Below are 11,227 nucleotides of genomic sequence, written 5' to 3'. Positions count from 1 at the left end.
TTTTGCTATGTGCATATGTACTACCATTAGGTAGTACGTTGTTGCAAAAGCTGAATGTAATTGGTATCTCTCGATGCTAATATGTTTTCTTTATCGGAAAAATAGATTCAAGCTCGGAAATGATATGAAATGTGTGTAATTCAACACGACAACCGAGTATATGACATCCTACCCTTACAATTTTCCTTATTCCCACCTTTTGAAATTTTATAAATGAGTGAGGTGCTGAACTTGAAAAGAAAGCCTACAACGCCGTTTCGGCAGAAGGAATATTGTACCGTCTAGGGGCGCCCTCTAGCTATAAATAAAGCCGTGCAGGTCCAGGCACACTGCCGCATCTGCACTGCATTGTCCTCCTACCACCTCCGTCTGCCGCGCCCAGAGCAGCAGCTGACTCCTTCGATAGCTCCCATCAGCTCTCTTTCCTCGCCCCACTCTCTCTGTCGTCCTCGTCCCGTCTGCTCCTGCTCAGCTGCACCCGTGAGCTAGCAAGCTAGCGCACTGACGAAGAACAGTCTGCTGCAGCGCTAGACGCTGAAACAGGAGGCGTGCGTAAGCAACATCAGCCTTGCTCCGAGCTAGTATCTCCGTCCGATCCCGACGGTGGATCACTGAATATTTTTTCCTTCCTCGGCCCAGCACCAGCAGTGCTGTGTCCATCCGAGAAGCTAGCGTTTCTTTGCTTTTTCTCTAGAAGAAACACCTCGATTCAGGGCGTCATGGCGGCGTTCCAGCGGCGCCTGATCGACGCACGGGGGGAGTTCCAGGGGAACGGAGGAGGCCTAATGCCGCGCATGCTCGCGTCTCCTGCCGGCGGCGCGCCCAGCCGGGAGGAGCACGCGGTGACCGCGAGCGGCGGCGGCGGAGTGGCCCTCCGGGGAGCGAGCAGGCCGAGAGGCGGTGCGTTCTCGGCGGCCAAGGCTATCGGCAGGAGGCGGACTGCGCCGGGAACACCGCTGTGGCGCGTCGCCGTGTTCGCCTCCGTCGCGTTGAACGTCGCCACCCTCGCGCTCCTGCTCCACCACTACGCCGTCAGCCACCAGCACCACGCCGCCGCTGCCTCTCCTGACCAGCGGCATGACACCTGCGTTCAACCTGAAACGAGCGGCAAGAGAGAGGATGGCGCAGCGGCGCCGACTGTCGAGCCCAGGGACAGAGATACGAGGGCGCCTTCGACCGGAAAGCCGGCGGTGACACACGACTCCGTCATCAACCTTGACCAGTGAGTCTCCGCCTCCCTCTTCCCTCAGTCCTCTACTCTCTCAGTCTCAAACTCTCAGTACTGTAATTTTTTTGTCCATTAAAATATCTGCAATTCCCCGCGGAGCATGTCCCTGTGCAATGTCAATGTCAAGGAGGAATGAATGCCGATCCAAGGGCCGATTGGCGCCAGCTCCACCCTTAACCGATGCATCATGCATGCACCTGTCGCCAAGATTTGCTTTCGTTTTCGCCATAGTCTATTTTCGCCATCGATGCAAGCAAAAGAAACCACATGAGCATGAGCACGACGGCCGTGCTCGATTCTCAGCTCACAACATCATGTACAGAGAAACAAGGTTTGACATTCGCGCTGTCGGTTGCAGCGGGGACCCGACCATGTTCGAGGCCTTCTGGCGGGAGACGGGGGACGCGGCGGAGATCGTCATCCCGGGGTGGCAGACGATGAGCTACTTCTCGGACGTGACCAACGTGTGCTGGTTCCTGGAGCCGGAGTTCGACCAGCAGGTGCGCCGCCTCCATCGCACCGTCGGCAACGCCGCCGTCGACGGCTACCACGTCCTCGTCGGCACCGGCTCCACGCAGCTCTTCATGGCAGCGCTCTACGCGCTGTCGCCACCCAACGCCGACGGCGCCGCCGAGCCCATGAGCGTCGTCTCCACGGCGCCCTACTATTCGGTAAGTGCGCTAATTCAGATTTTATAAGCACAAAGACGCGCTGTAGATTCCAGTGACATAAAACTTAACAAATGGGCATTGGGGGTGATGATGAGAGATTGTTGTGTGACAAGGATGGCAAGGGCGCTGTCATTGTCCTATCATTCCCCACTAAATGATGGGGAGATGGGTGCTGGGATTAAGACAATGGGGGACACCGATGGTGCCACTGGCTTCTGTCCCCATTCACTTGTCCCAAACCCCCACTCTAGCCATGTGATCAAGCAAGCTCATGGCGTGCTAATCCTCGACGAGACTTAACCTGTCTTGCGCGTAGGGGCCGGCAATACTGTCATTCGCCGACGACATGTCCCTCTAGACAATCGTCAGGACATGGGCATCTAGTCTAGAACCAAATCTGAATCTCAGTAGTCACTTCTGCGGGCCGACTTGGCATGTTGAAGTCAGGGAAGAGAGCTCTCTCCCCTGTCCTGAAAAATTCCATCTGCATGAGAGTAGAGCTAAGCTCACTGGCACGGATTTTCTGACTTTACCTCTCTAACATTTTTCTAATTTCAAGTCACTGGAAACGTGGGGCCTACCAAATGCGAGACCCGGCTATTAATGATCCAAAATCAAGACAGTCAAAGTCAGAGAATCCCGTTCGTAAGCTCACACATGGCGGCGGCGCGCGGTATGCGGCCTCTGTTGATGCTCTTGTGGCATGATTCCTCTTTGTAGGTAACCTGGGAGAACAGGCATTCTGCTCTTGTGATTCCATTGTCATGTGTGTGTTCCACATCTGGCGATGAATCATGTGGGTCAGTCATGGGTGTCGGCGTCCAGTCCATAGTTTATTTCTCAGCTTTCATGTTCTCGAACTGAACTAATCATTTTTTAAACTGAATCTGAACTAATTTGAACTACCCTGGTGGTAATGGATAACAAAATATAGCAGTACCCTGGTGGAGTAGTAGTACTTTGCCCTTTATAGTACGAGTCAGAATTAGATCTGCTTGAGAAAATAAATATCATCTGGGAGATCTTACCTTGATTGCTCTCAACCGAATCTCAAACATAGGATGATTTCGTTTCAAATTATTTTGTGCTTTAGCTTTCGTTAGAAATCAAAATTTGTAAAGTTTGACTAGATATTTAGAAAAATATCAATATATGTAGAATCCCATCAATATTATTGAAAGCATCATGAATATATCACCTATTTGGTACTCCATCCCACAAGTTTCACTACAATTTTTATTCATAATATATATGCGAAGTTAGAATAAAAATACGTGAAATAAAAGTTCTTCACAACACAAATACAACCAAACCATTTGCACAAGCACAACCAATATAGTTTGGTACATGTTAACTGTTACAGCTGAGCATCCAAAGGTCTTGGCGCGTTACATTTTGATAAGAGTTCTTTCAAGGATACACCCTGAAAGATGCATCAGATTGCATAGAAGAGGCCAAGATGACCGGTACAACGCCACGCGATTTACAACACAACCCACATTGGGCTTCAAGGCCGCGTCACAACCGAGGAAGGGAACTCCATAGGCCGACTCTAAGAGCATCTCCAGCCGCGTCCCCCAAACCGTCCCCCAAACCGCGCCGGATCGAGCGTTTGGGGGACGTGTTTTGTTCGTGCCGCGTTTGGGGGACGTCGCTCCCCAGCCGCGTCCCCCAAACGTCGCCCCCAAACATTTAAAATAATTTTTCTTGGCATTTTTATTTCAATTTCCACAAACTAATACATAATTGGGAACGTGGTTTACACGAAGACATAGTTTGGAACATGGTTTTCCACAAACTAATACATAGTTTGAACCATGGTGGACACAAATATAAAATATTGCAAATAAACTAAACCTAACTAGGCCGTGCATCGGCGGTTTCCTGTGTTCGCTGCTAAGAAACAACACTACGGGGCACACCCGAGTCACCTAAGCTGGAAAATCCAGCGGGAGGATGGTGCCCTTGTTGGTTCTACCGATGAGGCGAACAGGCGAGCAACCTCCGTGCACGTATTCGCTGCGAAGAAGCAACACTCGGTCGTCCTCCGAGTCGGTCGTTGTCGTCGTGGGAGTCCCTGTCGACGTGGTAGTCCCGGCGGCGGCGACTCTCGTCGAAGACCTTGATGCTCATGTCCCTGTTGCCGAAGTAGGAGAACACGAGGATGAAGCCGGCTTGGAGGATGTGGTGGCGCGCGAACTTCTCCCGGCCCGATGTTGAGGTACATCTTGCCGCGCCCGTCGTAGATCACGTCGACGATCCACCGGCGATAGCCGCACGAATGCTCCCGCGGATGCATCGTGCGCGGGCGTACGCCGCCGACGTACTCGGCGAAGGAGTCCGGCAGCCTCTCGGATGCCGCGCGGATCGCCCTTGAGGACGTGGACGAACTCGAACAGGACGTCCGGCTCCACGTCCGGCTCCGACGATGACGACGGCGCGGGAGGCGGCGGCGATCGTTCAGCTATGCCGCGGCCACGACCACGACCACGACCACGGCCGCGGCCGCGAGGTCGGCCTCCGCCTCTACCAGACATGGCGACGAGTCTTGTTGAGAGATGGTGGCGGCTAGGGTTTGGGAGAGAGGCGCTAGGGTTTGTGTGTGAGAGGGACGACGAGAGGCGCCCCTTTTTATAGGCCGGAGAGGGCGGATGAGCGGTGGCGCTCATTAACGCCGGCACGCGAGCTAGGCGCGACGGGACGCGTCGGCTGCGCCCTCTGCGGGAGCTCGCACCGTCGCTGCGGGAAGCTGCACCGTCGGCCGAGCGCCAATAACTTCCGTCGCGAGGTAGGCGACGGTTAGGGTTAGAATTAATTGTGCCGGCCGACGGGTCGGCCCCGCCACTCCCCGCCTCGCTTTTCGTTGTGTCCGGCGTCCCCGGTGCGTCCCCTGTGGGACGGGGGACGGGCTCGGGCGCCGGACACCGTATAGGGCGCGCCGGACAAAAGGGCTTTGGGGGACGCGGCTGGAACGCTTTTTTGGTCCGGCGCGCCCCAAATCCCTTTGGGGGACGCTTTGGGGGACGCGACTGGAGATGCTCTAAGAGCATCTCCACTCGTCCCCCCGACGAGGCCCCCAGGACGGCGATTTGTCATCCGGATGGACGAAAACGGCCCAGTCGCGCCCCCGGTTCCTCGTTTTCGTCCGGATTAGGCCTTTCATCCGTCCGGGGAGCCCAGGCCATCCCCGGCCCCCCGGGGAGCGCTCGGGGACTCCGGATGAGAGAAAATCGCGGGAAACCATTGGTGGCCCCGACCTGTCGGCGACAATGGCATGCCGTTCTACGGCAATACCCTTGTCTTCCCGATCTACGGCAAGACCATCGTCGAACGAAAGATTTGAACTCTCAACATAGTCGAATTATATATAGTTCGAATAAACATAATTACATATAGTTCGAATAAACATAAAAATTACATATAAAAACTTAAAAACAAACTTAAACTACTACTTCTTCCTAGATGGCCCCGCCTCATCGTCGTGGCGGCGACGCTTCCGGCTCGTCACCTCCTCGTCGGAGGAAGGTTCCTTCGCCTCTGCGTCCTCCTCCTCCTCCGCCTGCTCCTCGGCCTCCTCCTCGGCCGGCTCATCGGCCGGCTCCTCGGGCTGCTCCTCGGCCGGCTCCATGGCCTGCTCCACGGCCTCTTCGTCCTCCTCCTCATCGTCATCCCAATCGTCCTCGCTGGACGGCGGGGGGAAATCGTCGCTGCTGGACGATGCAACTCGATCCCACCAATGGCGCCATCTCGGCGGCTTCCCTCGCTGTCGGTGTCCGATGGCCAAGACCGATCGCTCATGGTTGACGAGAAGATGGAGGAGAGAATAGATGAATGGCGTCGGCCGTTCGAAACCGTATATGTAGTTCTCTCGACGAAGAGAGCGGCGGTTGCTCTTCCTCGAGTTCATGCTCCATTACGGCGGTTGTCGCTTCGAGGCGACTTCGACCGTTCCCGACGAGGCGTTTGGGCTCTCCAGACCACTTCGCGGATCATTACGGCGGTTCAAAGCGACGAGGGCACTCCGACGGTTGCCCTTCCCGGCGACACCGTCGCTATGCACGCGGTGGGTGAAGGCGACCATGGGCTCGCGGCTGGGAAAATGGGCCTCCCCACGCCAAATCTTCCTCCAATCCGGACGAAAATTTCGCCGGATTTGGGCGTGGGGAGCCCAAACGAGTGGGGATGCTCTAACTCCTAGATGACACAAGCCAACACACCGCCTACCCATAATCCGGAGAAGAGAACTCTCTCCCATGTCCTGACAAATTCTATCTGCATGTGCTGATGATGAGAGTAGAGCTTATAGAATTGATGCACTAGCCGCCGGTGTATTGATGTTCATGTGGCATCATTCATCTTTTTAGGTAACCTGGAAGAACAGAAAAGTAGAGGCATTCTGTTCTTGCGATTCCATTGTCATGTGTGTGTTCCACATCTGGCCATGAATCATGTGGGTCAGTCATGGGGTGTCGGCGATAGTTTATTTCCCGGCTTTCATGTTCTCAATCTGAACTAATCTTTTTTTAACTGAATCTGAACCACCCTGGTGGTAATGTAATGGATAACAAAATATAGTGTGTAGCACTAGTACTTTGCCCTTTATACTACGAGTCAATTCACTGACTGACTTAGATCTGCTTGAGAAAATAAAGATCATCTAAGATTCAATTTTGCTTAAGCCCATAGTCCTGGTGATCTAATCTTCATTGCTCTCAGCCGAATCCCAAACATAGGATGATTTTGTTTCAAATTTCTAAATTTTTAAAGTTTGACTATATATTTAGAAAATTATCAATTTATGTAGAATCCCATCAGTATTATTGAAAGCATCATGAATATATCACGTATTTCGTACCCCATCCCACAGTAGAATTTTTATTCATAATATATATGCTAAGTTAGAATAAAAATATGTGAAATAAAAAAATTCACACGACAAATAGAACTAAACCATTTGCACAAGCACAACCCATATAATTTGGTATATATTAACAGCCACAGTTGAGCATCAAAGGTCTTGATGTGTTACATTTTGAGATTTCTTTCAAAGGTGCATCAGATTGCATAGAAGAAGAGGCCAAAATGGCCGATACAATGCTAAGGAGGCAACACAATACAAGAACGAGCCACACGGTTTATAACACAACCCACACTTGCCAAACAACAAGAACTCCAACCTCGAAAACAAAAAAAAACAAGAACTCGCCTTGCATCGTCTCTTTGGGGACGACACGCCGAGCTTCAAAGCCGCGCCACAACTGAAGAAGGGAACTCGATAGACCGACTCCAACTCATGGATGGCACAAGCCAATGTACCGCCCACCCATAAGTACCTAAGAGTTGGCGAATGAACAGTGGGACCGCAGCAGGCCAAAGGAGGCGCCAACCAAAAAGTGTCGATGGCGGTGTACATAGTGCCTCACAAGCCCACCTTCAGAGCGGCAACTCTAGTTGGCACACCAAGGACTCCTCGAACAACCTCCTCCAAGGAGGGAACGACACAGATGTGCCGTCGTCGCCCAATCCGATGACTAGATCTGGGGCTTCCCTGGTGCTCAGGCGGGGAAGCCGGACATCACCATGACGACTCCTCCAAGAAGGTGACGGCGTCTGTGGGCGTCGCTGTCGTTAGCTTGGCGCGGGGATTTCACCTCGGCAGTGTTGTCCACCGCGAAGCACCTTGGACATGCCCTGCAAGGCGCCGCCTATGCCCATCGATGAGAGGCGAGTTTGGTCTGCCATCATCAGAGAAGGAGGCGCTGACCACCGTCCCACCGTAACTCCACTAAACGGGGCCCGCCACCGCTTGGCCAGCCATTGGGACCGCCACGATGCCCAACGGTCGACGTTGTCAGGAGCTATCACACCCACATGCAGCCAAGGGCCCAGAGCCGCAGGCCCGCCAAAGCCCATCTAGGTTGAGTGGGCCCTAAGCTCCCGGCTGCTTCCAAAGGGAGGCCTCCGCCATGGGGCGGGTTGCACCTCCACTGTCACAAGAGCCCCGCAGCACCTCGCTGGCGAGCTGCCACCACGCCACGCGCCACCGCCAGCGAGAAGCTCACCACCGCGCAAGGGAGGAAGCCCCGCCGCCACCATCCGGGCTTTGCCCGACAGACCTGCAGGGATGGCGGGAGGGAGGGGTTGATGGGGGGAGGGGGCCTGAGACCGGTGTCGCGATCGGCCCCTATGTCGCCTAGGGTGGCGGGGGTCTCCTAACTAGGACCATTTTGAGAGAGTATTATTGGTGTTTATATCCTTTCCCTTTCTATATATTTGACGAAAATTTACTTGATATTAGGTGTAATTTAGAGCAACGAGTAACAAAATCCCACACAATTCAGATTTAACAATAAAACCATTATGTCTCGTGCTCAGTCAAGTTCAACATTGTTAGATTTATTTTGTGATTCGTGCTAGTTATCAGTTGCAACATGAGTTACAACTTAGATTTCACGATATCATGTGACTGAGAATGTTGACTGAGAAATAGCCACACCCTTAAATAAAACTGTATTAATCTGATCATGTGCCACCGCAGTCCTATCCGGCCGTGACGGACTTCCTCCGGTCCGGGCTCTTCCGGTGGGGCGGCGACGCAGACACGTTCGTGGGCGACACCTACATTGAGCTGGTGTGCTCCCCGAACAACCCCGACGGCGCCATCCGGGAGGCCGTGCTGAGCTCCGACGCCGGGAAGGCGGTCCACGACCTGGCCTACTATTGGCCGCAGTACACGCCCATCACCCGACGCGCCGACCACGACATCATGCTCTTCACCGTCTCCAAGAGCACCGGCCACGCCGGCACCAGGATCGGGTAAGAATTTGTTCCCCGCATGATGCATCTTCAGTCCAATCCAGTCAAAACAATGTGGCTTGAACCTGAAACGAAATGCGATGTGTTCTGCAGGTGGGCGCTGGTGAAGGACCGGGAGGTGGCGCGGAGGATGACCAAGTTCGTGGAGCTCAACACCATCGGCGTCTCCAAGGACTCGCAGCTGCGCGCCGCCAAGGTGCTCAGGGCGGTCTCCGACGGCTACGACGACGAGCACTCCTCCGGCGGCGCGATGCGGAGTCACCGCCTGTTCGACTTCGGGCGGCGCAAGATGGTGGAGCGCTGGAACATGCTGCGCGCCGCGGCCGCTGCCTCTGGCATCTTCAGCCTGCCGGAGGAGACCACCGGCTACTGCAACTTCGCTAACGAGACGGCCGGGAACAACCCCGGTATGTACGCCGTGCTGTCACATTGCCCATGGCCGAATGCATGTCCGATCGGTTCTCTGACCGCCCCCGCGCCATTGTTTTGCTTTCTTGCTTGCAGCGTTCGCGTGGCTGCGGTGCGACAGGGAGGACGTGGTGGACTGCGCGGGGTTCCTCCGCGGGCACAAGATCCTGACGCGGTGCGGGAGCCAGTTCGGGGCGGACACGAGGTACGTCCGGGTGAGCATGCTCGACAGGGACGACGCCTTCGACTTCTTCGTCAGGCGCCTCGCCTCCCTCAAGTGATCCAAGACCATGGCGATCATCAATGTCCAGTCAGGCTTCTTCGTTAAGCATGCATGCCGGTCGTGTGGCGCGCCGAGCATGTGTAGTAGAGCAGTGTGTGGGTAGGAAGGAAGGAAGGAGATGGGCAGATTTTTGTTTTTCTTGTTTTCCATCGGTGCTCGTGCTTTGTTCTCAAATTCTTATAAAGGCTTTCTTTGTCTGCTTCTGTTCTTAGAATTGTTTCCGTTCGAAAGAACTGAAGCAACAAGATAATTAATCGATCCTTAAAAAGAAGCAAGCAAATCAATCTACTCGAATATACTCGGAATGTCTTTAGAGACCTGAAAATGGCTCGAGGACAGAATGCGGCCAACCTGCCAAATTTGGGAATGGGAAGAGGAGCGAGTGGAAAGTCAAATCAAAGACTAAGGTTGTGTTTGGTTGCTTAGTCGTTTGATTGCCCACATGGAATTTGGTTGCATTTCTTGATCAGCTATGAGACCTTTGTTATGTTCGATGCACGCATGGTTTTGTAGAAGGTTGATATAAATAGAAGACCTTTGGAACCTGCATATGGTTACCACGTTCAAGCTTTGGTGAGGTTACCATTACATCCGATCGTACATAAACACAACATGATCATAGAGAGGGATCAGGACAAGAGTTGCTTCACGATCACCACCAGCAGGACAACGACGATGAAATCTCTTAGCCTAGTCGCCTGGCCTGATGATACATTGACACAGCTTTGACATCCGTAGCTTGAACAACCATAGCTCGAACATCCATAGTTTGAATAGCCATACCTTGAACAACAATTGCCTACTCAATCAAGAATTTGTGGTGATATTCATCCACTTCTTCTCTAATTTCATAATCTCAATAGCAGTTGTCGGAAAAACCATTGACTTGATCTTGATAAATCCTCCAAGAACTATAGACTTCTTGGTTCCTCCATTTGTACACCACGTACCACTATCATGGAACAAAAATACCAAGTTAAGTATAACTTCACAAGCATGGCAAGTTCAAAGCAGATCATAAACTAAGGGGAGCATGCAGATTATTACTAAAAAGGGATCACAAGTTCATCCTACCACTATGGTGTTAACCTACCACCACATCAAAAGTGGGTGTTGATACATTCGATCTGGAATACCGGATGTAGTATAATTACTTTTTTCCTTAGAAGATCTAGATTTATATTGATCCTTAGGAAGCGACTATTGTGGTGATTTACTCAAGCAAGACCTTGCTAATTTGTGAAATCTTCGTCTCACGGGACGTTCGAGTTTACTTAGGGTTTGAATCAATTGATGGAGATAGGCCATGACTAATGTTTTACCTGCAGCTGTGCATACATGGTATGGGATAAAAGATAATAATAAGCGTAATTATACTTAAACAATTAATATTAGATTCTTATGAGCGATGTTTCCTTATGTACTATAGACTCCAATTGAGCTGGTTATCTACAGGCTATTGTCCAACTCAATCACTCAAGTCGAGTTGGTTATGAAGGATTATTAAGTGCTAAGTACATGCCAAATCATTAAGATCAATGACATCACCGTTATTCCCTAATGGATCTCAAACACCACCGTACTCCCCCTACTATCACTGGAGTTCGCAAGAAGCAGCAGATTACCACTAATATCACCTCATTACCTTTATCAATCATCCGAGGTCTTGGGTGCCTGACAAGTCCTAGATCGAGGTAGGAGATAGAGATACAATTATTCAAATCTTTAAATGAAAATTAAGCACAATGACCATGTAAAGTTAGATGCACATGATGCTGCGAGGCTAGGCCTCATCCCTCAGCATGTGAAGACTACTCACAC

At 52.1% G+C, this 11,227-nt stretch overlaps 1 protein-coding gene across 1 annotated transcript; it reads left to right on the top strand.

Moving 5' to 3' along the window:
* Positions 1-562: 562 nt before the first annotated feature.
* On the top strand, positions 563-9,595 carry LOC124659660 (tryptophan aminotransferase-related protein 2-like). Its single transcript, XM_047197493.1, has 5 exons — positions 563-1,222; positions 1,587-1,899; positions 8,438-8,715; positions 8,809-9,122; positions 9,220-9,595. Exons 1-5 carry the CDS (start codon positions 720-722, stop codon positions 9,402-9,404), a joined length of 1,593 nt encoding a protein of 530 aa, XP_047053449.1. The 5' UTR covers positions 563-719; the 3' UTR covers positions 9,405-9,595.
* Positions 9,596-11,227: the final 1,632 nt, after the last annotated feature.

Source organism: Lolium rigidum, chromosome 6 (assembly GCF_022539505.1).
Source record: "Lolium rigidum isolate FL_2022 chromosome 6, APGP_CSIRO_Lrig_0.1, whole genome shotgun sequence".
Classification (NCBI taxonomy): Eukaryota; Viridiplantae; Streptophyta; class Magnoliopsida; order Poales; family Poaceae; genus Lolium; species Lolium rigidum.
The sequence above is the reverse complement of the archived record's forward strand: the minus strand, read 5'-3'. Positions and strand labels throughout refer to the sequence as shown.

Bases quoted from the DNA above. Each gene is read 5' to 3' on its own strand.
- LOC124659660 (XM_047197493.1), top strand. From the start codon at position 720: ATGGCGGCGTTCCAGCGGCGCCTGATCGACGCACGGGGGGAGTTCCAG. The intron at 1,900-8,437 runs GTAAGTGCGCTA...GTGCCACCGCAG, and splicing joins CCACGGCGCCCTACTATTCG to TCCTATCCGGCCGTGACGGA. The intron at 8,716-8,808 runs GTAAGAATTTGT...TGTGTTCTGCAG, and splicing joins CACGCCGGCACCAGGATCGG to GTGGGCGCTGGTGAAGGACC.